We start from the raw sequence: 27,534 nt of genomic DNA, 5'->3' as shown, positions 1-27,534 counted from the left end.
GTTAATATTTCCTTTTAATCTCTGAATTAACAGAATACAGTGATAGACAGGAACCATCTGTTTACATGATAAACATCTAACAAGATATAAGTAAACACATACTATTAGTATTACCTTTAATTCTCTAACAGTACAGTGTTAAATTGCAATATAATTTTGATTGTAACCATTTTATTTTAAATTTTCCTGTACCATTATGCCATGACTTCATATACACCAAGTATGCATGAGTAGCTTGGTTACCATGGTTACTGCATTGACATACTTGAAGTGGTTCTCACAGTCCAAGAGGCCTCAGTCCTGGGATTTTAATCAGTGCACGAAAGGCTTTTCTATATTCAAGTGGGCACAGAAAGGAAGCTGATTGCAATATTAGCGTGGGCACACCTTGAGCCTGAAGACCTGAGGGGAAAATGTGAGTCTTGACATACTTAATTACTCTCAAACTCTGGGGATTTACATTAGCAAAAAGTAGTTCATATAACAAAAGAGTTTATTTTAATATCTGACTATATCTGAAGGTTCCTGTTAGATGTAGTTATGAATCAAAATGTTTGTCTACTTACTTTGCTGAATTGGCTCTGAGGCGGCTGCTATATAAATGAAGCAACAATAATTTGTTGTGCATATGTTATGAAGTATTTTCTTAACATTTCTTAGTTGAGAAATATGTTTCCAAAACAAAAATTAAATTGCCTTATTTTTCTAAACTGGAACTCCATTTACTGAGCTCCATTTGAAAGCTAAAAGCAGGTGCTTACATGCTCAAAACCAAGAGAATTACAAGGGGGAGGGATTCTTTTTAATACAGTATTTTGTTCTATTGTGCTAACAGCAACACACTTATCTACCTCAGAGCTCCAGTGTGGTGTGGGAGGAAGGGTGGGAATGCATAGGGAGCCTTCCCGCATTTGCTTGACCTGTACAAAGGCCTGTCACAACTGCAGTTTGGGGGAGCAAAGAGGCTGCTTCCTCTATATGGAGAGGCACAGAATCCCAAGGGCTTCCCTTAAGAACTCCACTCTCCATAGCTGACCACTGAAAACAGTATAAATTAAAGTTAACTTAAGGCTGGTAAAAAGTTGTCAATAACTTATAAATAGAGCTGGTCAAAAATTGTCAGTCAAAATGTTTGTTTGGACAGAAACTGCCTTTTTTATACAATATTTTTTTCATTAAATGTCCATTTTTTTGTCCAAAACCCGAGTTTTCATTAAATGAACAACCAGAAATAAAATAATAATAATAATAATAATCAGCTGACCCACTCTCTCATGGTACCAGTATCTTAGGCATTATATTACTTAGCCTCCTAGAAAATTTTTATACAGAAACTAATTTAATAGAAATGATGGCTTCTGGTCAACTAGGAAACAAAAAATTATAACTAATATCTTAATCTTTGCAGACAACTTTCCTAAAAAAGAAATGTCCATATATAACATGGTGGGAAAAGGATTTGAATACATGAATTACCCCAGAGGAATTGGCTTTGATCTGGAAAAGAGGACTCATTGGTATGATAAAAGAAAATGATTTAATGCATATATGGTAGACAGGACCAATTGTTAAAGAGTATTGGGATGTGACTCATAACCAAATGCTGCACACTGTTACCTAGCTATTGTCAATTGATCCTTTGTTAATCCTCCTGGGGTTTCCTAGGGTATGTCTACACCGCAAAGAAAAACCCACAGCTGGACAGTGCTAGCTGACTTGGGAGCTGAGGAGCTGTTTCACTGCTGTGTAGACTTCCAGACTTGGGTTAGACTCTGCAGAGTCCTAAATCTGGGCTCCAGCCTGAGCCTGGAAGTCTACACAGAAATGAAACAGCCTCACAGCTGGAGCCCCGCAAGCCTAAATTGGCTGGCATGGGCAAGACATGGATTTTTCTTTGTTGTGTAGCTATACCCCTACTGTAAATGGTCACACTCAAAGTAATGAACAGGTATTCTCTTTGCTAGTAATAGCCCAATATTAGATAATTTTTTTTAAAAGGGGGGTGGCTGTTATAAGAAAAGTAACATATCAATTATGGACACCCAAAAATAGACAAGGGACAAAGAGATACTTAGATATTTGCTTACCATTTATTCAATATGCAAAGTACAGTCACCTGTGAAAATGGCATACCTAAATCATTTGATAAATATAGTTTGATAAATATGAATAAAGTTATTAGCTTCTCTCAGTTTAATGAAGTCACCAGAAACAACATGTCCTGAGTGGTTACAGAGGCTTACTCTGTAATACAGTAACACCCTGCTAAATAGAGAGATTTCAGAATTATATTACTGCATAATGTTTCTCTAAACAAAAAGACCAACTCAGGGTATGCCTACATCTACAATTTTGCAGCGCTGGTTGTTACAGCTGTATTAGTACAGCTGTATAGGGCCAGCGCTGCAGAGTGGCCACACTTACAGCAACCAGCGCTGCAAGTGGTGTTAGATGTGGCCACACTGCAGGTCTCCTTCCCCGGTTTGCTCCAGTGTTCCCCGAACCCCCCCGCAAGCAGATCTCCTTCCCCGCGGTTTGCTCTCGCGTTCCCCGAACCCCCTCCGTGCAAGCAGGTCTCCTTCCCCGCGGTGTGCTCTCATGTTCCCCGAACCCCCTCCGTGCAAGCAGGTCTCCTTCCCCGCGGTTTGCTCTCGCGTTCCCCGAACCCCCCTGCAAACCGCGGGGAAGGAGACCTGCTTGAACGGGGGTTCGGGGAACGCGAGAGCACACCGCGGGGAAGGAGACCTGCTTGGGGGGGGATTCGGAGAACACCGGAGCAAACCGTGGGGAAGGAGACCTGCTTGATTACCAGAGAGGTATCCTCAGGTATGCTGGGATACCTGCTTGTTCCACGGAAGTCAAGAAAAATGCTGGTAAGTGTCTACACTTGATTACCAGTGCTGGATCACCAGCGCTGGATCCTCTACACCCGAGACAAAACGGGAGTACGGCCAGCGCTGCAAACAGGGAGTTGCAGCGCTGGTGATGCCCTGCAGATGTGTACACCTCCTAAGTTGCAGCGCTGTAACCCTCTCACCAGCGCTGCAACTTTGTGATGTAGACAAGCCCTCAGTGTTGTAATGTTCAATGTTTTAGTTCTGATGTTTACTTGGCAATGGATTGGAAACCTGTTAAAGCTTCCCAAAAATAGCTATATAAAATATATGTATCTTTATCAGTTGTCACCTAAAACAGAACATATAACTTTTGGGGTTTTAGCTTTTTCAGCTAAACCAATTTTTTATTTTAATTGAATTGAATTTTATTTTTATTTTTTAAATGAAAAAGATTTCATTTTTGTTAAACTTTTTTGGCAGGAAAAAAGATTCGCAACCTATTTATGAATCTGATTAATTCTCTAAGCTGTCTATGCCTGATTTTGATTTCAGTTATGTCTGTGTGACTTAATTAGCATTAAGGTGCTATTTTAATTTATACTGGTGAGATAAGGCCATCTCTCATAAATTTAGAAACACATACTGGGACATGCATTAGTGTGCTATTGGTTGCTCTCTTGAGTGGCTGAAGGCACTCTGGCTTCAGCCTTGAGTCTCCCAACCTACCTGAGGCCTGTAACAATGCTAATGTATACTTTGTGGCTTATAACTACTGTATATTACTACACCTGCCTGGTCAATGAACCTTAATTTGTCTGTGAACATTCTATAGGTAGAATTTTCCCAAGTTGCAGAGAGAGTTCCATTCAATTAAGGAAGGGCAGGCAATTACAAATTGCATACTATTATTCACACCAGAAGTGCTATTTTGTGGTTTCCTCTCTCTCTCTCTCTCTGTTCATCTCTCTCTTAATGATGATGATACTTTTTGTAAACTTAGCACCTATAAATAAGAAAAGCCATACTGGGTCAGAGCAAAGGTCCATCTAGCCCAGTATCCTGTCTTCCAACAGTGGCCAGTGCCAGGTGCCCAGAGGGAATGAACAGAACAGGAAATCATCAAGTGATCCATCCCCTACTGCCCACGGCCAACTTCTGGCAAATACTCATCTCTGGCTTCCACATGAGCCTATGTCCTGCTGTGACAGGTTTGGCAATTTCCAGCAATACACTTGAAAGACCTTATTGCATTAAGCTTATGTATTATTTTGGGCTAGGATCATATGTAACCTCTCTATGGTGACAGATGTAAGACCTGGGAGTTAAAAAGCCTGTACTGAAAATGTGCCAGAGAAGTATGGACTTTGGGGACAATGAGCATTAAGTGGATTTCCTGCGGAATCCCTTGGGAGAAGTTAATGCAAATTCCCCAACTCCAGTTATGCAAAAACCCAGCCTTTTGAAGCTGTGTCTTGAGGAGAGGGTCATTGTCTGCCAATTACCTGTTACAGAAGGCCAAGATCAAAGGCCCCAGCGGTATAAAGAAATGACTTCTGTTCTATTCTTGGATCTCAGGGTTTGTCTACACTGACAATTAACAGTGCTGCCACTTTCTCACTCAGGGGTGTGAAAAAGCAAGTTGCAATGCTGTAAAGCGCCAGTGTAAACAATGCCCCAGCTATGCCCCTCATTGAGGTGGTTAGCTCTCCCAGTGCTGAGCCGCAACCACATTAAAGCACTGCTGTGGCAGAGCTTTAGTGTTGCCAGTGCAGACTAGCCCTCAGATGGATATGAACTTGTAACCACAGGAAAAACCAAGCTGTGGGTTTTGAAGGATTAAAACCTACCAGTGCCCTAGACTGGAGTTGGGGGGGGGGCGTGATCTTTAGTGAGCTTTTTAGCATGCATTTAGGAACTTTTATTGTTTTTATATGTTTTCTTTGTAATGCTTTTACCTGAAGACTAAATGTGGTTGCTTAGAAGTAGCTGTGTGGTAACTTATAGCTCTGGGAAATACGCTGGTTATAAAGCAAAACACAGGTGCTGGCCTGTTCAGGCAGACTGGCTTGCTGATGCTATCACAGTGTATAGCAAGGAGCTATGCAGACTTCAAATCCCCGGTCAGGAGGGAGTGATGGCTGAGAGCCAGAAGCCTAAAGATGGTGCTATTGGTGGACCGTGGAGGGGGAATACAGCTGTAGCGTCCCTTGAACTGTGACATACGCAACTAGATGGGTGATACAGTTCTCAGAATTGGATCTTTCAGGGGACACTGTCACCATAAGCACTTATTTATACTTGCCTCATTATTAGAGGCTACCAGATGGTGCAGCTTTAGCAGTACGGTTTTCCTATTATCAGTGGATAAGATACTGCAAAGTCTAACAGTATTTAATCCTGGGAAAAATAATGACCTGCATTATCAAAATTTGAATGCTGATTTAAAGGGATTACCGAATAAAATCTAAAAGGTGCGAGTGCTTTCATGTGAAACTCTCTGTAGAATATCGTAGAGTCGCTGTACATTCTAGAGGAGTTCATTCATCCCTTCAATGGGAGTTGAGGGCACTCATTGCTTCACAGGAGATCTTAACACTTGACAGAGACAGGCCTTTTATAAGAACATAAGAATGGCCGTACTGGATCAGACCAAAGGTCCATCCAGCCCAGTATCCTGTCTGCCAACAGTGGCCAATACCAGGTGCTCCAGAGAAAGTGAACCTAACAGATAATGATCAAGTGATCTCTCTCCTGCCATCCATCTCCACTCTCTGACAAACAGAGGCTAGGGACACCATTCCTTACCCATCCTGGCTAGTAGCCATTAACGGACTTAACCTCCATGAATTTATCCAGTTCTCTTTTAAACGCTGTGTAGTCCTAGGCTTCACAACCTCCTCAGGCAAGGAGTTCCACAAGTTGACTGTGTGCTGTGTGAAGAAGAACTTCCTTTTATTTGTTTTAAAGCTGCTTCCCATTAATTTCATTTGGTGGCCCCTAGTTCTTGTATTATGGGAAAAAGTAAATAACTTTTCCTTATTTACTTTCTCCACATCACTCATGATTTTATATACCTCTGTCATATCCCCCTACTCTCCTCTTTTCCAAGCTGAAAAGTCCTAGCCTCTTTAATTTCTTCTCATATGGGACCCTCTCCAAACCCCTAATCATTCTAGTTGCCTTTCTCTGAACCTTTTCGAATGCCAGCATATCTTGTTTGAGATGAGGAGACCACATCTGTACGCAGTATTCAAGATGTAGGCGTACCATGGATTTATAGAAGAGCAATAAGATACTCTCCGTCTTATTCTTTATCCCCTTTTTAATGATTCCTAACATCCTGTTTGCTTTTTTGACCGCACCTGCACACTGCGTAGACATCTTCAGAGAACTATCCACCATGACTCCAAGGTCTTTTTCCTGATTTGTCATAGCTAAATTAGCCCTCATCATATTGTATGTATAGTTGGGGTTATTTTTTTCCAATGTGCATTATTTTACATTTATCTACATTAAATTTCATTTGCCATTTTGTTGCCCAATCACTTAGTTTTGTGAGATCTTTTTGAAGTTATTCATAGTCTGCTTTGGTCTTAACTATCTTGAGCAGTTTAGTATCATCTGTAAACTTTGCCACTTCACTTTTTACCCCTTTCTCCAGATCATTTATGAATAAGTTGAATAGGATTGGTCCTAGGGCTGACCCTTGGGGAACACCACTAGTTACCCCTCTCCATTCTGAGAATTTACCATTTATTCCTGCTCTTTGTTCCCTGTGTTTTAACCAGTTCTCAATCCATGAAAGGACCTTCCCTGTTATCCCATGACAACTTAGTTTACGTAAGAGCCTTTGGTGAGGGACCTTGTAAAAGGCTTTCTGGAAATCTAAGTATACTATATCCACTGGATCCCCCTTTTCCACATGTTTGTTGACCCCTTCAAAGAACTCTAATAGATTAGTAAGACACGATTTCCCTTTACAGAAACCATGTTGACTTTTGCCCAACAATTTATGTTCTTCTATGTGTCTAACAATTTTATTCTTTACTATTGTTTCAACTAATTTGCCTGGTACTGACATTAGACTTACCTGTCTGTAATTGCCAGGATCACCTCTAGAGCCCTTTTAAAATATTGGCGTTACATTAATTATCTTTCAGCCATTGGGTTCAGAAGCCAATTTAAACGACAGGTTACAAACCATAGTTAATAGTTCCGCAACTTCAAATTTGAGTTCTTTCAGAACTCTTGGGTGAATGCCATCTGGTCCCAGTGACTTGTTACTGTTAGGTTTATCAATTAATTCCAAAATCTCCTCAAGTGACACTTCAATCTGTGACAATTCCTCAGATTTGTCACCTACAAAAACTGGCTCAGGTTTGGAAATCTCCCTAACATCCTCAGCCGTGAAGACTGAAGCAAATAATCCATTTAGTTTCTCCACAATGACTTTGTCATCTTTAAATGCTCCTTTTGTATCTCGATTGTTCAGGAGCCCCACTGGTTGTTTAGCAGGCTTCCTGCTTCTGATGTACTTAAATATATTTTGTTATTACCTTTTGAGTTTTTGGCTAGCCGTTCTTCAAACTCCTCTTTGGCTTTTCTTATTACATTTATACACTTAATTTGGCAGTATTTATGCTCCTTTCTATTTACTTAGCTAGGATTTGACTTCCACTTTTTAAAAGATGCCTTTTTATCTCTCACTGCTTCTTTTACATGGTTGTTAAGCCACGGTGGCTCTTTTTTAGTTCTTTTACTGTGTTTTTTAATTTGGGGTATACATTTAAGTTGGGCCTCTCTTATGGTGTCTTTGAAAAGTGTCCATGCAGCTTGCAGGGATTTCACTTTAGTCACTGTACCTTTTAATTTCTATTTAACTAACCTCTGCATTTTTTCATAGTTCCCCTTTCTTAAATTAAATGCCACAGTGTTGGACTGTGGAGATGTTCTTCCCACCACAGCGATGTTAAATGTTATTATCTTATGGCCACTATTTCCAAGCGGTCCTGTTGTAGTTACCTCTTGGACCAGCTCCTGTGCGCCACTCAGGACTAAATCAAGAGTTGCCCCTCCCGTTGTGAGTTCCCGTACCAGCTGTTCCAAGAAGCAGTCATTTAAAGTATCGAGAAATTTTGTCTCTGCATTTCATCCTGAGGTGACATGTTCCCAGTCAATAGGCGATAATTGCAATCCCCCACTGTTACTGAGTTCTTAATTTTGAAAGCCTCTCTAATGTCCCTTAGTATTTCATCGTCACTATCACTGTCCTGGGCAGGTGGTTGATAATAGATCCCTCATGTTATATTCTTATTAGAGCATGAAATTAATATCCACAGAGATTCGATGGAACATGTGGATTCACTTAAGATTTTTACTTCATTTGATTCTACATTTTCTTTCACATATAGTGCCACTCCCCCTTCCACACGACCTGTTCTGTCCTTCAGATGTATTTTGTACCCCTGAATGATTGTGTCCCTTTGATTGTCCTCAGTCCACGAGGTTTCTGTGATGCCTATTATATCAACATCCTCCTTTATCATGAGGCACTCTAGTTCACCCATCTGATTATTTAGACTTTTAGCATTTATGTACAAGCACTTTAAAAAATTGTCACTGTTTGTCTGCCCTCTTCTGATGTGTCCGATTCTTTTTTATGTGAATGTTTCTCATCTGATCTAGCCCTTACATTATCCTCTTCCATCCTCTCCTCCTGACTAAAACTTAGAGAATCTCTATCAATAGACTCTCCTCTAAGAGATGTCTCTGTCCAATCCACATGCTCCTCTGCAGTAGTTGGCTTTCCCACATCTCCTAGTTTAAAAACTGCTCTGCAACCTTTTTAATGTTTAGTGCCAGCAGTCTGGTTCCACTTTAGTTTAGGTGGAGCGCATCTCTCCTGTATATGCTCCCCCTATCCGAAAAGTTTCCCCAGTTCCTAATGAATCTACCCCCCCCCATACCATCATCTCATCCATGCATAGAGACTCTGAAGCTCTGCCTGCCTACTTGGTCCTATGCGTAGAACTGGGAGAATTTCTGAGAATGCCACCATAGAGGTCCTGAATTTCAGTTTCTTCCCTAGCAGCCTACATTTGGCCTCCGGGACGTCTCTCCTACCCTTCCCTATGTCATTGGTACCTACATGTACCACGACCACCAGCTCCTCCCCAGCACTATACATAAGTCTGTCTAGATGCCTCAAGAGATCTGCAATCTTCACACCAGGCAGGCAAGTCACCATATGGTTTTCCTGGTCATCACAAACCCAGCTATCTATGTTTCTAATGATCAAATCTCCCATTATTAACACCTGACTTTTCCTAGTGACTGGAGTTCCTTCCCCCGGAGAGGTAACCTCAGTGCGAGAGGCAACCCCAGCACCATCTGGAAGGAGGGTCCCAACTATGGGAAGATTTCCCTCTGCTCCCGTTGACTGCTCTGCTTCCCTGGGCCTTTCATCCTCCTCAACAGCGCAGGGGCTGTCTAACTGGACGTGGGACAATTCTACAGTGTCCCGGAAAGCCTCATCTACATACCTCTCTGCCTCCCTTAGCGCCTCCAGTTCCGCCACCCTGGCCTCCAAAGCCTGTACGCGGTCTCTGAGGGCCAGGAACTCCTTGTACTGAATGCACACATACGCCACCTGCCCACAGAGCAGGTAATCATACATGCTGCACTCAGTGCAATAAGCTGGATAGCCCCCACTCTGCTGCTGGGCTTCTGCCTGCATGGTCTCCTGCAGCTGCCTAAGTTAATGAAAGGGTTGTGTTTAAATCAATAAGTTTTGAATATATTTCAAAACTAACTATGACTAAGGCCTTGACCCTGCTGAGACTTATGCATATGCCTCATTCTGAGTGTGGGAGTAGTCCTATTGAACTTAATGCCCTCATTGAGTTCCATTACATGCTTAAAGTTAACCACATACATGCAGTTTTTCAGGGCCTAAGGGCCACATAGGCAGCTCATGAACTGTACAAGCTGCAGGCAGGCAGCGAGCAGTCTGGAGGCAGTTCACATCAGCCCTAGAACACCAAATGCTCCACTTACAATAATGAATTGGTCCAGATGACCATCTGAACATGGTGGGCCCCATTGCCATGGGCTATAGCGACCAAAAGGCTGGGCTTGCAAATTGCTGTGGTGGGGACTGTCAACAAAAACATTTGATTTTCTTTAGGGAATCAGCACTTAAACCTTGTTCTGTCAACTGCACTTTGAGGGTTAACTTTGCCAAAAAAAGAAGTGTGGGGTTGGGTCCTAGAAACTCACTTTAACTTTTTATTTTGTATGCAAGGCACTCTAGGAAATGATTCAAGGGCAGTTGAGCAAATTTCTCCTGTGTAGGAGAAACTGTGGATTGGTGGGAATTTTGTGTGAACTTTTTTGGAACAGATACCGGGGTGGTGGTGGTGGTGGTGGTGGTAAGGGGAAGACATTTATGGAAGAAATACATATAGAGGAAGGCCAGATACTGCAACTCTCACCCTTATTCTGTGGAAGGAATGTAGAATTTATCCCCAGAGAATTGAGTTAGAAAGGAAATGAACTCTTTTGTGTGAATGAATCAAGTACCCCAGGCATGGCCTTGATCCTGCAATGTGTAGCATGTAGGGGGACTGCTGCACCCACACAGAGCCCCAGTACAGTTCCACTCAGGTCCACTCATTCACTTGTGTGCTGTACCTTACAGGAATGAGGCCTGCGCCCTCATTCAGGAAAGCCCTTAAATATGTGCATAACTTCAAGGATTTAAGGCTCTCTTTGAGAGGATTGCTGCCTAAACTACATTTTCTTTCCTAAAACATATTCTGCAGAAATCTAGACAATACTAAATCAGTAATTATTTGTGGATACATCATTGACAAGGTAGAAGCATATGCAAAGTTAAAAACAGAATAAAATACCCCATATACAATAGTAGAAAAAAGCCCATCACGGGAAAAAATTCATATCTATGTACATAGCTCTAGCATGTAGGGCCCCAACTCAGGACAGCATGTCAGCACAAGCTTAAATCCATTTCTGTTCAGGACAGAACTTACGCACATGCTTAATTGAGCATGTGTTTCAGAGCTCTCCTGAGTAGGACTGCTTTCCTGAATCAGGGCCTGAAATAATAGAATGGAAATAATAAATTGCCAAAGAAATAAAAACAATTATCAAGCAAGGAATGTATAGGAGGAAAAGAAGGGGAAACAGAGATTAGGAAAGGGTGTGGGCCAAGTTATGTCAGTGATAATCTTATGGGAGCATTGGTATGTGCCCCATTACCCCCTTTCACTGTGTTGTGATTTGTCAGTAACTTGGGGAATGCTTCAAGACTGCCTCTTTGGCAGTGGATGATTTCTTTCCTGCTGTGAGACTCAAGGCAATGTCACGTTCCATTATGAGAGTAGAGCCAGGGCTTTCTCCGTGCTCCTCAACAAAGGGCTAATTCTGTTAGAACACAATTTTCTTAGATCTGCTAGGATATATCTTCATGATTGTGATTTAAGGTGTATGTACCAGTATTTTTTCACCCTCCTCCAAGTATGAAATAAGAACATTTGCTTTCCTTTTCCTGCCAATCACATTGCAGTGGTATTGTTAGTCTGTTACCTACCAGAGAGAGGGAATGAGGCAGCAGAAGGGAGAGAAACACTCCCCTACACAGAGATCAGGGTTCCATTGCTGCATTTATATTTTCTCCCACTCCCACTTCTAAAGGAGATTATAATTTCTCATCTTGTTTGGGATCATTTGCATCAGGATCACTCACCAGTGAAGACGTAAAAGACCTAATCTGCTTCTTGTGACAGAGATTTTAGCCCACTGCAGCTTTCATACAATCTGGCTATAAAAGCAGAGGGTGCTGTGCAGAACATGAGGTAAGGGTATCTGGATTCTTTTTATTTCATATGCATCCACATTATTTGGTCCCCTAAGAAACTGCAATAGTAGACAACTTTTGGAAGGGAGGGTAACTAACTCTAGCATATGGAACTCTTCTGTCAGGGAATGAAATAAATTGACACAGGTCTGATCTTGCTCCTGCTTAAGTCAGTGAAAACTTGCTTCAATGAGAGCAGGACAGGACCGAAATTCAGCTTGCCTTGGTCCAGTGTTTTATTTGTGTCAGGGCTTGCTGGGGCTGAGCTGAGGCACTTCTAGTCTTGGCTGTTCATGGCCCCGGCACCTCTGGAATTGCCATGTCAGTTATGAAAGTAAAAAAACTGCTTGAGCCCCTGCATCTAATTGCCTGAGCCCCAGGAGCTCTTTCATTACAAATCAAGCACTGCTTTGCTCCCATAAGTCATACTCCACAGATCAGTGGGTTTGCGAGAATGAACAAAGCATGCAGCATGTGGTCCTGACACAGCGCAGAATATCTGCAGCTGTTCAAGTATTTTTAAAAATTGTTACATTCACTGTTTTAAAAGTATTTATAATTCTGTATAAAATTAAGCAAGAAGATATACATAGTATTTAACATTCAGCGTGATAACCATATATTGATTGAGAATTCCTAAACTGTTGATAAATAAATAATCTAACTGATAAAAGTGCGTATGTCTTGCTCTTGAAAGATGCCACAGTGGTCTTGGAAATTGTCCTACCTACCCACAGAAGAGGCAATGGCAATGTAGGTTCCCTCACTTCTTCCTCAGTTTGCCTGAAACCTCACCTGGAGGTTATGCTTTCAAATGTTAAGGTATTTCCCCTCCCCCCTGCTTCTAGGCAAACAATTAAGAAAACAATCACAGGGCCTCATGCACATAAGCAGTCCCCTCGAAGTTGATGGGGCTATTTACATTAGTGAGCACCACAAGGATGATCTTTCAGATTCATGCCCTGTGAGTGTATTTGTTAATGTTTGCCTGGCACCACTTAGCCATAATGAATAGTTGGAAGTGTTCCCTCCAGGTTGAGGTTTGGCACATGAATAGAGGTGTGAAGGAAGCCTGCATTGCCACTGCCTGTGCCATGCTAGTTCTATGGATAAACTGGACAACTTTAAAAAGCACCAAACTCCCCTTCTCACACATCTATACAATAGTTAAAAGACACAGTTAAAAAAATTATACACTAGAAACCAACACCCCTCAAAATACTGAAAAACAAACTAGCCAAGAATTGGCATGGAGTGAAAGGGCAGAGAATGGTAGGGGTGTTGGGTTGAGGTATCTTACATGGGCGTTGAAAGTGGCTAACATGGATAAAGAAACCTTCCAGAAGAGGTTTCGATTTAAAAACAATGTACGTGATTGAAAACTCATTGGGTTGTTCTTAAATCTTACTGATAGTTTCAGAAATCTGATAGCAATATCTGTAACATGTATATCGCTAATATGTTCTCTTTTGTTCAAATATTTGCAGCTCTATCAGTTCTGTGTATCCCAGCCACTCCCAGTCTTTATTCAGGCCTAATTTGATGGTGTCAAGTTTGCAGATTAATTCCAGTTCTGCAGTTTCTCGTTGAAATCTGTTTTTGAACTTCTTTTGTTCAAGAATTGCCACTTTTAAGTCTGTTAAACTTTGTGTTATTGTTGAGAACAGATACATGTATATTTTAGTATGAAGATGCCGTAACTTTTTTAAATTAACATAGCAAGAAAAATAGTAATGATGGGGTTGATTTTAATTTGATTGGTTTAGATCAGTGGCTCTCAGCCAGGGATACGTGTACCATTAGGGGTATGCAGAGGTCTTCCAGGGGGTATATCAGCTTATCTAGATATTTGCCTAGTTTTACAATAGGCTACAGAAAAAGCCTACTGAAGTCAGTACAAACTAAAATTACATACAGACAATGACTTGTTTATACCGCTGTATATACTATATCAGCATTTCTCAATTTGGGGGGTTGAAATTTATTTTATAATCATATGGTAAAAATGAGCAAGTAACCAATTTTTCAGTAGTAGTGTGCTGTGGCACTTTTGTATTTTTATGTCTGATTTTGTAAACAGGTAGCCTTTAAGTGAGGTGGAACTTGGGGTACACAAGACAAATCCACATCTTGAAAGGGGTATAATAGTCTGGAAAGGCTGAGAACTACTGGTTTAGATAATCATGCTATCTCTGATTCATCCTTCCTGAACAGGATAAATTTAGTTTCTGAAAGGACAACGTTATTTCCATTTTTTTAAATAAATATACATCTTGATTGTGTGTAACTTTCAAGAGAAAATATTTCTGAACTGTGACTTTTTTTTTTATGACTTAAATATTACATGGTAGTATTATTAGTATAGAGCACACTTACAAAGTTTGTGGACAATACCAAGTTGGCTGGGAGGGGTTGCCAGGGCTTTGAAGGATAGGATTAAAATTCAAAATGATCTGGACAAACTGGAGAAATGGTCTGAAGTATGGGATAGGATGAAATTCACTAAGGACAAAAGCAAAGTACTCCGCTTTGGAAGGAACAGTCAGTTACACACATACAAAATGGGAAATGACTGCCTAGGAAGGAGTACTGCGGAAAGGGATCTGGGGGTCATAGTGGATCACAAGCTAAATATGAGTCAACAATGTAACGCTGTTGCAAAAAAAGCAAACATCATTCTGGGATGTATTAGCAGGAATGTTGTAAGCAAGACACAAGAAGTAATTCTTCTGCTCTACTCCACACTGATTAGGCCTCAGCTGGAGTATTGTGTCCAGTTCTGGGAGCCACATTTCAGGAAAGATGTGGACAAATTGGAGAAAGCCCAGAGAAGAGCAACAAAAATTGTTAAAGGTCTAGAAAACATGACCTATAAGGGAAGATTGAAAAAATTGGGTTTGTTTAGTCTGGAGAAGAGAAGACCGAGAGGGGGCATGATAACAGTTTTCAAGTACATAAACAGTTGTTACAAGGAGGAGGAAGAAAAATTCATCTTAACCTCTGAGGATAGGACAAGAAGCAATGGGCTAAAATTGCAGCATGGGAGGTTTAGGTTGGACATTAGGAAAAGCTTCGTAACTGTCAGAGTGGTTAAGCACTGGAATAAATTGCCTAGGGAGGTTGTGGAATCTCCATCATTGGGGATTTTTAAGAGCAGGTTGGACAAACACTGGTCAGGGATGGTCTAGATAATACTTAGTCATACCTTATGTGCAGGGGACTGGACTAGATGACCTCTGGAGGTCCCTGCCAGTTCTGTGACTCTATGATTTTCCCCCAAGTGTCAATATTTTAAAAAAAAATTATTAAGTACATTTTGATCTTATTTCTTCCTATGTGTAAACATCTATTTTCTCAGTGATGTAGCAATAATTACTACTCATGGGATATCTTCCAAAATGTAAACACGTGAAAAGAAAAAGAAAATTTATTAATGGAGGCAATCTTCCTTTGGCCAGGAAGCTGGACCAGAGAAATTCTGTTGGGTCATGTGGCCATTCTAAAACCTGCTTTATAACATTACTGTAAGATCCAACTTACATGGATCAGCCTTGTAGAGGGAGAGCACAGCCATTGTTATGTAATTGCAACTTTGTTTTAAATAGTGGGTTTTTATATATTTAAAGCGATATAAAAATTTATGACACAGTTTTATCCTTTGTTTGAAAAACAAAACTGCAACTGGGAAAAGTACTTGCAGTATGATAGCCAATCTGTGCAACACGAAACAAAGTAAACACCAGAAGAAACAAGGCTTTTGGTTTGTTCTTACTCAGAAATAAAGTCCTCCCTTCTCCTCCCCCCATAACAGTCTTACACTGGTCCCTATTCCTGGGGTTCTGTCCCTTTGTCATTCTGTCAGGGGCCTTCAGGATTTGAAAGCAAGATGAATTGATACTGTTTAGATTTAGATTTAACTGTGTTGGTTTTGTACTTGTTGCATGCCAGTTTCTGTAATAAAGTGCCTAATTACCGGACCCTATAGAATTTAATTGAAGGCCAGATCCTGTGATCCATGCTCATGATGGTAGCAGTACTTCACTCTGCAAGCAGTCCCAGTGATTGCAATGAGACTGCTGATAGCAGAAGGTGCTATTCAGTATGAATAAAAGTAGCAGAATCTGGCCCTAAATAAGTAGTTTGTTTTGTTTTCTTAATCTTTAAAAAATGAGAAGGAAATGGAATAAATATTTTTCCTATGTGGACTTTTTAGCCATTTCATTTCTCAATATTAAAAATAAACTTTGGCCCATAGATAGTACTTTTCATCAAAAAATCTCAAAGCATTTTACAGATAGTGAAATTAATACACAGGATGGTTATGTGAATTACCCAGTGTCACAGAACAGCCAGTGGCAAAGCCAAGAATAGAACCCAGCTCTTCTGACTCACTAAAATGATTTTTGTATCTAACTAGGTGCAGACAAAAAATAACTCACAAAAAGCATAAAATGTCATTGTTTGCTACTGTCAGGGCCTGATCCTTCAAAGAGTTACCTGTGTGTAACTTTACACACGAGTAGTTCCATTGACTTCAAAGGGACTACTTATGTAAGTGTTTAATTTAACCCTATGTAGCTAGAAAAAGAGAATTTTACTAACTTGACTCAAGTCCTTATTGTGTCTTTCTGTATATACTCTATTCCCTGGTCATACCTATGTTCATAGGTGCTGACTTCCTCTGTTCCCGAGGGCTACTCGCTCTGCCCCAGGTCCCGCCCCCACTCCACCCCTCCCCCCAAGTCTCCACCCCCACCCTGCCTCTTCCCCTCCCTGCCCTGCCTCTTCCTTCCCCTGCTCTTCTTCATCCCCCCAGTGCCTCCTGCACGCTGCTGCACAACTGATCCGTGGTGTGGGAAGGAGGGAGAGGAACTGATCAGTAGGGCCACTGGCAAGTGAGAGATGCTGGGGGCAGGGGGAAGGTACTGGTCCACGGGGCTGCTGGTGGGTGCTGAGCACTTAATATTTTTTTTCATGGTTACTCCAGCCCCAGAGCGCCCATGGAGTTGGGGCCTATGCCTATGTTTACCTATGTGCTTGGACCCTGCAAGTTTAACAGCAAATTAATTAGTCTTTGTATAAAGCTAATCACGTTAACTTTAGTCCTCTGGGGTATGGCAAGTAAAGAAACAACTCGGAAGCTTGTTTTGAATTGGAAACACTCCAGAACATTACAACAATACACTAAATGCGGATCCTATCTGCCATATACTTAGTTATGGAAATCCAATGCAGTTGACTGTCTGCACACAGGTCAGTTAAAAAGAGAGAGAGCTGTTCCACTATATACAATGTGAAATGTGTTAAGTTTATGGCACATAGTGATGCAATCTCAGACGATAGGCTAATGAGAACAGGGATATTGCTAACATCCTACTCACTAAAAGACAGTAAGCACAAACCTCAAAAGGGATGAGTGCTGTTTTAAGCGTAATATTACATGTCATAAAGAATTTAATGCAGCTATTACCATAAGAGACAGTGCAGTACTGTCATCTTTAAGCTATAAAAACCACCAAGTTCTTGGGAATGTGACATTAGTATGGGAGTCTTTGCAGAACCCAGGTTCTTGAATACCTACTCAACAGTATGTCCTAAACTCTGCTATATTACATATGTCTGTTTAATATAGTTATTTTCAGCTGTTATAATGAAGTGCTCTAGAATTTTGAAAGACACGACAATTTCAAGTGTGAATATGAAGAATACACTAGGGACCTTATCCAAAGCCAATTGAAGTAAATGGAAAAACACCTATTGACTTCAGTGGGTTTTGGGTTAGGCAGTAGGAATACAGAAATTGCCATGCCAGATTAGATGAGGATCTGTCTAGTACAGTATCCTGTCTCCAGGACCAGATGCTTCAGAGGAAATTGCAAGAACCTGACAATACGTTGTTATGGAATCATTTGTCAATAGGGAAAGATTTTTCCTAGCTCCTACTAGTTAGAAGTTGGTTTATACCAGGGGTCGGCAACCTTTCAGAAGTGCTGTGCCGAGTCTTCATTCATTCACTCTAATTTAAGGTTTCATGTGCCAGTAATACATTTTAACGTTCTTAGAAGGCCTCTTTCTATAAGTCTATAATATATAACTAAACTATTGTTGTATGTAAAGTAAATAAGGTTTTTAAGATGTTTAAAGCTTTATTTAAAATTTAATAAAATGCAGAGCCCCCTCCCCCGACCAGTGGCTAGGACCCAGGCAGTGTGAGTGCCACTGAAAATCAGCTCGCCTGCCGCCTTCGGCACCCGTGCCATAGATTGCCTACCCCTGGTTTATACTATGAGGCCCTTCCAAACTCTTGATTGTTAAAATATCTTCTCTGATGTATTTCTGGATTATTTGTTATCCACACAAGCATCTAATTCATGTTATGCCTGGGGGAATTCTGCAGAATTCACAATGAAGAATTCTGCAGAAATTCTATGCCTAAATAAACACACAGTTATGAACCACGTATTGACATTTTGGCTCCAGTCAATATATAGCGGATAGAGGAGAACTGGTAGCTCTTGGCCCTAATGAAAATTTTTTGAGATTTGCCATTTAAAAAAAAACAAAAGTAGACAGACACTTCCTGTAGTAAATAGTAACCCTATTTAAATTCAGATCCTCAGCTAGTGTAAACTGGGGTAGCTCTATGGACTTCAACAGAGCAACACTGATCTACATCAAATGAGGACCTGCCCTTCTGTTTATGTTTAACAACAGACTTCTACTTTTTGTATCATAAGACTTTTGAGTCTCTTGTTAGTTTTTTATCTTTTACTCCAGAGAGGGGGAAATAAGTTCCCCAAAGCACGCAAAGATGATGTAGCTGGCTCATTAGGCCATGTTCTGATCTCAGTAACATTGGTGCCAATCTAAAGTAACTCAACTGACTTCAGTGACATTACTCCAGATTTGCATCAGAATAACTGAGCAGAATATTTTTTTTAATTGACATTTTTAGTCTCCTTTTCTCACAAGGACTCCAGACTGTAACTCCTTTCCCTATGGCTGGAATAGTTTCCCTGATCCTGTATGCCAGGCAACCTTACACCTCTGGTACAGTATAAATAAATGTAATAATGAATAGGGCCTAAAGGAAGAGCTTCCAAGTCAGATGACAGTCTTCAATTTTCCCTCTGGTTTAACAGAAAACCTTTTTTGGAGGGTCAGTTCCTTTAAACATATAAATAGAACATTGTAAAACAATATTTAACAGGAAACAATGCCTAGGGTGTTATATGTGGGTGTGCTATGGTGTCACAGCCCCCTCGTAGAACTACACGAGGCTGTTGCGTTTGGGTCCTAACATGTTAGACTTGTGTGTTATTACATTTCTCGTGGTCTGGGTAAGCAGCAGATTCCCTCTGTTCATTTGTAAGCAGGAAGGATGGTCTTGTGGTTAAGGCATTGGATGCAAACTCAGCAAAGGGGGATTCTCCTTCTGGCTCTCCAACAGTTTTTGTGTGTTAATTTGGGTAAACCACAATTTTATAAAGTGCCTGAAAATATTATGTGCCCACAGCTTTAGATATGCAGGCCCCACACCTGCAACTGCATCTGTGTGGGCAGACCCCTGCACCTTCATGGAGTCCCACTGAGTTAGACTGACTCCAGAGAGGTGCCTGGATCCATTTGCAGGGAGCAACTTTCAGGATAACGACCTTAATCTCTCTCTGAGCCTCAGTTCCCTGTCTGTATAATCGGGCTAACGATACTTAAAGGATTGTTGTGAGGATAAATCTATTAATGTTTGCTACTACAATGATGAGAAGCATAGAGAAAAACCATCTTATACCCCAAACTGAAATAATTATCACAAATCATTCTTGCCTTGCTTCTGGTATTACCAAGGGAATAAAATAAAAACAGGTAAGAGTCCAAGGGCTCTGGGTCGGTGAGCAGCAAATGCTTCCAGCAAAACTAAATAAGCTTACTGAATTTGTCTGGGTAAGAAAATTTAGGGAGGGGAGAGGAACTGCAGCTATATGAATGAAAGAACATTGCAAAACCAAAATATTATTCGAGTGAAAATTCATTCAATTCATTTTTTTTTGTTTGGTTTCTAAGAATCACATGCACACACCTCTGGGTGCATGCACACAATTTTTTCCCTCAAAAGAATAAATAACATTCAACTTCTTAAAATTAGCATGCTGGAATTTGAATTGTATGATTAGGCAAGTAAAAATGGTAAGCATTAATTGGACCTAAAACAATTAAAAACAGACAATGCTTTGCTCCAGTAAATGCACCTTTTTAAATGAGATTCCAATCCTGTTACTAAAAGCATATAGGTAGCCTGCTGTGCCAAAGCAGAAACCTTTTAACTCAGGCTGCATGTGATCATTTGCAGGAATGGGAACTTAAAGGCCAAAAAAACTTGATAAAGATTAAATGGACCTAGTGGTTACCATGCTTACATTCAGAACCATTCTTTCACTAAGGGCCAGACTGTGATCTCATTATTCACATTAGTGAGCAGTTACTCAACAGAGACAGGGTTTCAATGGGCCTGTTTCTGTCAACAGTGTAACGCAAGGGACTAGGGATTCAAGAGGCGTAGGTTCATGTCTCAGCTCTACCGCTGGACTTCTGGCTGACCTCAGACCAGTCACTTAATCCCTCTGTGCCTCAGTTTCTCCATCTGTAAAACAGGGTTCCTGATACAGATCTCCTCTGTAAAGAGCTTGAAGATCTACAAATGTAGTGTGTTAAGGGCTAGGCATTCTTATTAGCATGGGTAAGGAATTCACAATATGACCCTAAGAGTGATGCATTATAACCAGAAATTGAACAGAGTGAAATTTTCATAAGGCCAGATTCTGGCCCTCACTCATGTTGTGTAATACCTTACTCCCTGAGTGGTTGCACTGAAATTAACCAGTGCTCACAGAGGAAGCTACTAATGAGAGTGAGTAAGGATGTCAGATTCTGGCCATTAGTGAATAATTTGACAAATTTAGCTTTTTTTTCTATTCATGAATTATCTGAGATCAGAACATGAGTCTAAGAATTTATGAAGCAGTCAAAACTGAGATCTACAAAACAAACTGCATTCCATGTTTTTCGCTTCAGTTAAGAGTGTAAAATTTCTAACTGGAGCATATGGGAAAAATTACTTCGCTGCAAAATTATTCAAATAGCTGATGTGAATCAGTAAATTCACCTTTCAGCTTAGACTGGTCATGGAACATTTCAGCCTAAAAGCAGAAAGTTTGAGAAAGTGAATGGAAAGCAATTGAAAAAGAAGGGTTACAATGGCAATTGAAATTCAGCCTTAATTATATAGTCAGCTCTACTTGTGCCTTTATATAAACATTGTGATTACTAGTTCCGAAGAAAAGTTACAATTATGAAAGTGTTGGATGAAGCACCAAATAATATGTTTTACCGTTATATTGGTCTGATATGCGCTCAGTTACCCTGGAGCATAGGAAGAGTAACTCCAATGACGTTATGCTGGTTTTACCCTGATTGAACTCCTTTAACGTCTATGGCAATGGATTAAGCTAAAATTTGATAAGAATCAGGTCCTGTGTGTTTTGCCTTATAGAACAATGTATATATGAGTTTCTGAACATGTTTTAAATTGTCTCAGTAGCAAATCATTTTTGGTCTTTGCCTCTTCAGTAATTTGGATATATCAAGAGCTTGTGTTTGCAAAGTTTTCGAGACCTGAACTGCTAGAATTTTGAGTCTCCTGCATGTTCTCTTACTGTGAATAAAGATTTTTTTCTTGTATTGTGCTAGTATTTCCTGTGGCTCCATTGACAAATTCAGATTATTCTTCTTTTCAGCAAGTAATAAGTTGCTCATTTGCTTACTCCCATGCCTCTCAAGGGAATGAGAGAGGTGGTTTTGTGTATTTTATTATTACTGTAACCCTTCTGCCCCTCTGAGTTGGCAGCAACAAGGGCCGGGTTCAGTATCCAGGGGTTCTGTTTCAATAACCCAATTCCAAACCAGCTCGAGCCCCCACCCAGTGACCTGGGAAAATCTTACACACACCCCTAGGCGCCTCAAAGAGGCAATGCTTCCCGTCTCGCAAGCACAGAGTCTTGGTGTAGCAGAAAAGATTTAATACATGAGATAAACAACAAACACTAAATTGGGAAAAACACCTCTACTAGAGTTCATAGACCAAACCGTGAGCCAAGACCCACCCCAGGAAATTGAGCTGTGTCCTCTTTCCTGGGCTCTTGAGTCCAGCAACCCCCAAATCACCCACAGTCCCAAAAGTCTCTGTCCTGGGTCAGTGCAGCCCCAAAGTTCGAGAGTCTATCTGCAGAGGTCTCCCCCCCCCAGCCTGGGTAGAAAGGGGCACCTTACGTGGTCCGGGGCCAACTGCCCTGCCTCTCCGTGGGTTCTGCTCCCGCCTTCTCCACGAACTGCTGCGCTTTACCAGCCGCTCCACTCTGCTCCTCCAGCCATTCTCAGAAACTGCTCTGCTCCGCCAGCTGCTCTGCTCCAGTTGTCCCTGCAAACTGCTCAGCTCTGCGGGCCGCTCCACCCATCTCACAGCCACCCCGCTCTGCCAGCCGCTCCGCTGCCACCAGCTGTCCCGTGATCCACTCCAGCCATCCCCACAAACTGCTCTACTCCACCAACAGCTCTGTTCCACAGTATAGCTTTGGGTTCCCCACTAGTTAGCACTGTACTCAGTGCTCTCAGCTCAGTGATTTTAGCTTTTTAGTGATTTTCAGCTCTTAGTGATTCCAGCTCATAGTAGGTGAGCCCCAGTGCTAGTGCACTATTAGCCCAAAGTGATTTCAGCTCAGTAACCTGTATCTGGATTCTTAAGGAAATAAAAAATCAACTCTGACATTCCACAGTGGAGAGAGGAGGGGGTGCAACTGGTGCTTCTAGCTCCACAAGGAGACTGCACCACCAGACACAGACACCTGTCCCCAACCTCTCTCTCAATTCTCTGGGTTTTGGAACCCATGTCCCATGTCTAGCCAGTACCACCCAACTGAGGGTGAGCAATTTGTCACCCAGCAATCCCACAGCTTGGGAGTCTGGGATAGGGTGGGCGTACCTATGCAAATACACTCTCTGAAATTCTTTCCACCAGATGTCAGTGTAGAGGTTATCCTGACTCTGCTTACATTACTATTAACACTTTACAAATATTTGTATAACACTCAAAAGTGTGCTAGGAGCCTTACAAACATATTAAAAACACATATTCCTGAACAGAAGCGCTTACAATCTAAAGACAATTAACAGGCAAATGAAGGGAAGAAGGCATGTTGCATATTTTTATAGATATGTCTGAAAAGTGGATTTGTATCTAATAACAATGGAGTTGAGGTCAACAATGTATAGTTCACTGCAGGCCTCAGACTGGAGATGAACTATAATAAAGTAATAGCCAAATCTTGCTTGCCTTATGCATGTGAGAAGTTTCCTTGAAATTAATGGGACCATTCATTTGAGTAAAGTGAGTTGGATTTGGTTCCAAGAACAGGTATTCAGAACTTTACGGACACTTATGTTAGTGACCAGATATTTTCATGGTATTCCAAGAACCTGAATTGGAGTAAAAGAAGGACATTGAAGTGGTTTTGGACATTCTACACAGAACAATCCTAGTCAGAGGATTAAGCTCCCAAGGAACCCACGGCTCTGAAGTATGTAAATTTGCCTTTGATGTATGCCACCATGTATGTCTTTAATTCCTTGCATGGACAGAAGCCCAACACTTAATTTTAGAAGATCAAGCTAATTTCCCTATCAAGAGTACATAGGGAAAAAGAGAAAGAGCTGTCTCTGTAATACCATTTTTTTTCCTCTTCCCCACATCCTAGGAAAGAATCTCTTGGTGGCTCTGCAGGGATCCAGAGCTGAAAATAACTGCTGGAGAATGGCACTATCTAAGGTCATAAGAAGAAATAACTCTATATACTCTTCTCTCTGCCCTCTTTTCCCTTCATTCTAAAACTCACAGCTGTTCTAAAATTTTATTTTGTGACACACACATTATACCTATGCAAATAATTCAATTATAATTGTCTCTCAAAGTTAAACTATGAATGTAGAAGTGTTTTATTTTGTCATCACTAAGACTTTGTGGCTCTCCTGGCTTGTTCTATCTATTAAGTTTTGTACTGAGTGGATAAGAGTGATTAGGAGATCACCAAAGAATATTCTTCTGTTACAAGCATGAATTATTCTGTTTAACTTTTTTTTATTACGTCTTTCCTCCAGAAAGAGGAGTAAAATGCAAAGTCCTCCTTTTTTGTGTTTTAATAATTTGAACCAACACAGAACTGTACAAAAGAGAAAAACACAATTCAATTTATCTGCTATTCCTTTTGAAAAATGGCCACCAAGACCTCAACTCTGTTCCCTAGAGACCTCAGGAAGGGAGGAAAGCAAAGGAGCGACTTCTGAATCGATATGCAGCTCCCATTATAAATGGCAGGGTGGAGAGAAGGAGAGGTTAGTGGTCTAGTTTAGCCTTCTAAGTGGCCCATGCTTGCGAACTTGGGGCATGGTCACCTGCCAAAAAAATGAATGGAGAAATAAGGTATAAAAGCTATGACTAGACTACTATCCTGTCCCATCAGGGTTGTGGTAAATTCCCGCTTGCTTCCCACAATCGATGTTGTAGAGTTCTCTCTTTAGGGATGCATTCTTGGAGAACTAGCTGGTGGAAGAGTTCCTGGCAATGTAGTTCTGATAGTCATATTCCTATGTCATGTTGGAGGCAAAGAGCTTGTGATGGGTCTGGTTTATCTGCATGGATGCCCTTGACATGAGTGGGTCTTCCTGTGTTGATCTTGTTGGGGGACAGGCTAAACTCTGCTGAGTCTCACAGAAGGGAGAACACCCTTAAATTCCCAAGCAATAGCACAGAGCTTGGTATACAAAGGAGCAAGATTATTTTCTAATGTACCATTTGTTTTTGTTTCTTTCAGATGGCTTTGAAGAGATTCAAAATGATTTTGTTTTTAATTGTAGTATTGGCCCCTGGCTGTTTGTATTTATTCAAGTCAAATTTGATTGCAATCGGTATATTCTGTCAAAAGAAGGTTGAGGCCACATCACTGACTTTTATAACAGAAAGCAGAAACTTTTTGCAGTTGCCAGATATAGACTGCAGTAAGACTCCTACGTTTCTGGTGCTCCTTGTGACATCATCACATGGCCAGAATAAAGCTAGGATGGCTATCCGTCAAACATGGGGGAAACACAGACTAGTTGCTGGCAACCGCATCGTGACGTATTTTCTTCTGGGAACCACCATGAACCAAAATGATCAAACTGGTATTATTGCTGAAAGTCAGAAATACAGAGACATTATCCAGAAGGATTTTATAGACACATATTACAATTTGACTTTAAAGACAATGATGGGAATTGAATGGGTTCACAAATTTTGTCATCAATCCAGGTTTGTGATGAAAACTGACTCAGATATGTTTGTCAATATCTTTTACCTGACTGAACTTCTTTTAAGAAAAAACAGAAGCACTGGATTCTTCACAGGCTTTTTAAAGATGAATGAGCTCCCTATAAGAAAGATAAATAGTAAATGGTATGTGAGTAAAGATGAATATCCAGGAAGCACGTATCCTCCATTTTGTTCGGGGACTGGTTATGTTTTCTCCACTGATGTTGCTAGTCAGATTTATAATATTTCAGAAAGTGTCCCTTTTATTAAACTGGAGGATGTTTTCATAGGACTGTGTCTTGCTAAACTAAAAATCAATCTGGAGGAACTTCATTCAGAACAGACATTCTTCTCAGACAGGGTTGAGTTCTCTCTTTGTCTCTTCAAGAAAATTGTGACATGCCATTATGTGCAACCTTATGAGCTGCTGATCTACTGGAATGCACTGGAGAGGTCAATGGATGAAAAATGCCCAGATGTTTGAAATAGCTGAGCTAACGAAGTGACAAAAAATAGCTACAGGACCAGCCTTTAGTAGGGTTACCACCTAGCCAGTATTTGACTGGCCTGGCCATTTTTTTATGCATTTGCCAGTTTTCAGAAAAATAATTTAATCTGCCTTTTTTTTACATGGGTCTAAAGATTTGCATTATTATCACCACATTACACTGGGATATCTAACGTTAAAAGTTTCTGTGTCCAGCTAAAGATGCTGCAGTGTTCCCACTTCCGCAGCTTAAGTAAGAAAATGATGTTATCAATCTTTTCTATATATCTCATCTCTCTAGATACTATAAGTGGCTATTGGGGGCAGGATTTGCAGAATTGTCTTCTGGGGTGGGAGTGGTGCTGGGTTTTTTGCATGTCAAAGAGGGTAACCCTAGCCTTTAGTCAGGCAAAACTTGGCCACTGAAGTTAGGCTGGGGACTTGTACAGTCAAAGAGACACTGATAAATATTTTAATCTCTTGCCCATCTGCAAATTTGCTGTTATTTATTTGCAAAGACTGGATTTTCTTTCTGAGCACAAGCCAACAAAACTGCTTTGTCTCAGTACGAACACTTACAGTAATGTCAACAGAAGGCTGGGAATACTTACATATCATTTGCTTCTCTCTATCATTTTCTCTGTTTCTCTAACATTAAAAGTTTACAGTCCAAAGTCCATTCCCTGACACATTATAACACGGTTAGGCCACACTCCTGTAATGAGCTCTGTGTGAGTAGAGACGTGCACCTGCATAAAATCTTTTACACTGCTGAAGTTGATGGGGCTTTGCACAGGTGTACAGATCTACCTATTCAGAGCCTGTTGCAGGAGCAGGGTCTTAAGTGCCATAGGTTAACTTCTGAGCCTTTAAGATCACAGCATTAGTTTTCTATTATACATTTTACATTTAAAATCATGCATACAGGGCTTAATCGAGAGACCAAGAGAAAGAAAAAATCAACAGTGCTGACAGAATATTGGAGTTGGTAAATAATGTATTTCAACATTCCATATTCCCCCTTCAGTACAAGGTGTATTTTTGAATTCAGAGGAATTAGTAAATACTGCAAAATTCTAAACTCAAACATCACATTTCCCTTTATGCTGGGATTGTCAAAGGGGCTGAAGGGAATGAGGTGCCGTCATCATGTTAATGGAGTTTGGGCACTGACTCCATTAGTCTCTTTTAAAAACCCCAGCCTCAATTGTTATACTTTATACAATTGAGTAATTATACTCAGGCCATATATGTAAATGCTGAATGAACAAAAGGGCTATTTGTATATAGTATATTTCATGTAACAAAATGTGATTGTTTTAAATATGAGCCTATTCTCCCCTTGAATTTGCACATGCAACTTTTTTAAGGCTGATAAGAAAAGTAGAACAGTTTTTACATTATCTGCATAGAACATATAAATTTCAAATTAACAAAATGTAATGTCTGGTACTATTTTAATAAAAGATTATTACAGCTTTTGTGTGTCCAGTTGTCTTCTACTTGCGAGTGCAACTAATGCTTTGAAATTCATTTTTCTAAAAGGGTTATTTTTTTTTAAAAACAAAGAGTCATGTCTTTCCTTCTCTAAAATACCTTGGGGCAGAGGTCCTCTAATACAGGAGTTCTCAAACCTTTTCTTTCTGAACCTCTCCTCCCCCAATGTGCTATAAAAACTCCATGGCCCACCTATGCCACAATGAGTGGTTCTCTACATATAAAAGCCAAGGCCAGTGAGTCTAACACTGGTCCTGCTTGATGGACCCCTGAAACCTGCTTGTGGCAGCCGAGGGTCACGGACCCCTGGTTAAGAACCACTGCTCTAATAGGAGGTAAGTTTCTTTTCCAATGCAAGCATATAATTCTCATGGCCACGAACAGGATAATTTTATTTCCAGAGTAGACAGTATATGATACTGCCATTGTAGCTACCACCGCA

At 40.7% G+C, this 27,534-nt stretch overlaps 1 protein-coding gene across 3 annotated transcripts; it reads left to right on the top strand.

The window, feature by feature from the left end:
• B3GALT5 (beta-1,3-galactosyltransferase 5) lies at nt 1–27,074 on the top strand. Of its 3 annotated transcripts, XM_030577529.1 has the most exons (3): nt 11,053–11,713; nt 23,520–23,590; nt 24,633–27,074. In XM_030577529.1, exons 2-3 carry the CDS (start codon nt 23,576–23,578, stop codon nt 25,590–25,592), a joined length of 975 nt encoding a protein of 324 aa, XP_030433389.1. In that variant the 5' UTR covers nt 11,053–11,713; nt 23,520–23,575; the 3' UTR covers nt 25,593–27,074. The 3 variants fall into 3 exon arrangements, with proteins under 3 accessions (XP_030433407.1, XP_030433389.1, XP_030433399.1); XM_030577547.1 differs by lacking the exons at nt 11,053–11,713; nt 23,520–23,590 and adding an exon at nt 1–415; XM_030577539.1 differs by lacking the exon at nt 23,520–23,590.
• Nucleotides 27,075–27,534: the final 460 nt, after the last annotated feature.

This window comes from Gopherus evgoodei, chromosome 1, assembly GCF_007399415.2.
Source record: "Gopherus evgoodei ecotype Sinaloan lineage chromosome 1, rGopEvg1_v1.p, whole genome shotgun sequence".
In the NCBI taxonomy this organism is placed as follows: domain Eukaryota; kingdom Metazoa; phylum Chordata; order Testudines; family Testudinidae; genus Gopherus; species Gopherus evgoodei.
The sequence above is the reverse complement of the archived record's forward strand: the minus strand, read 5'-3'. Positions and strand labels throughout refer to the sequence as shown.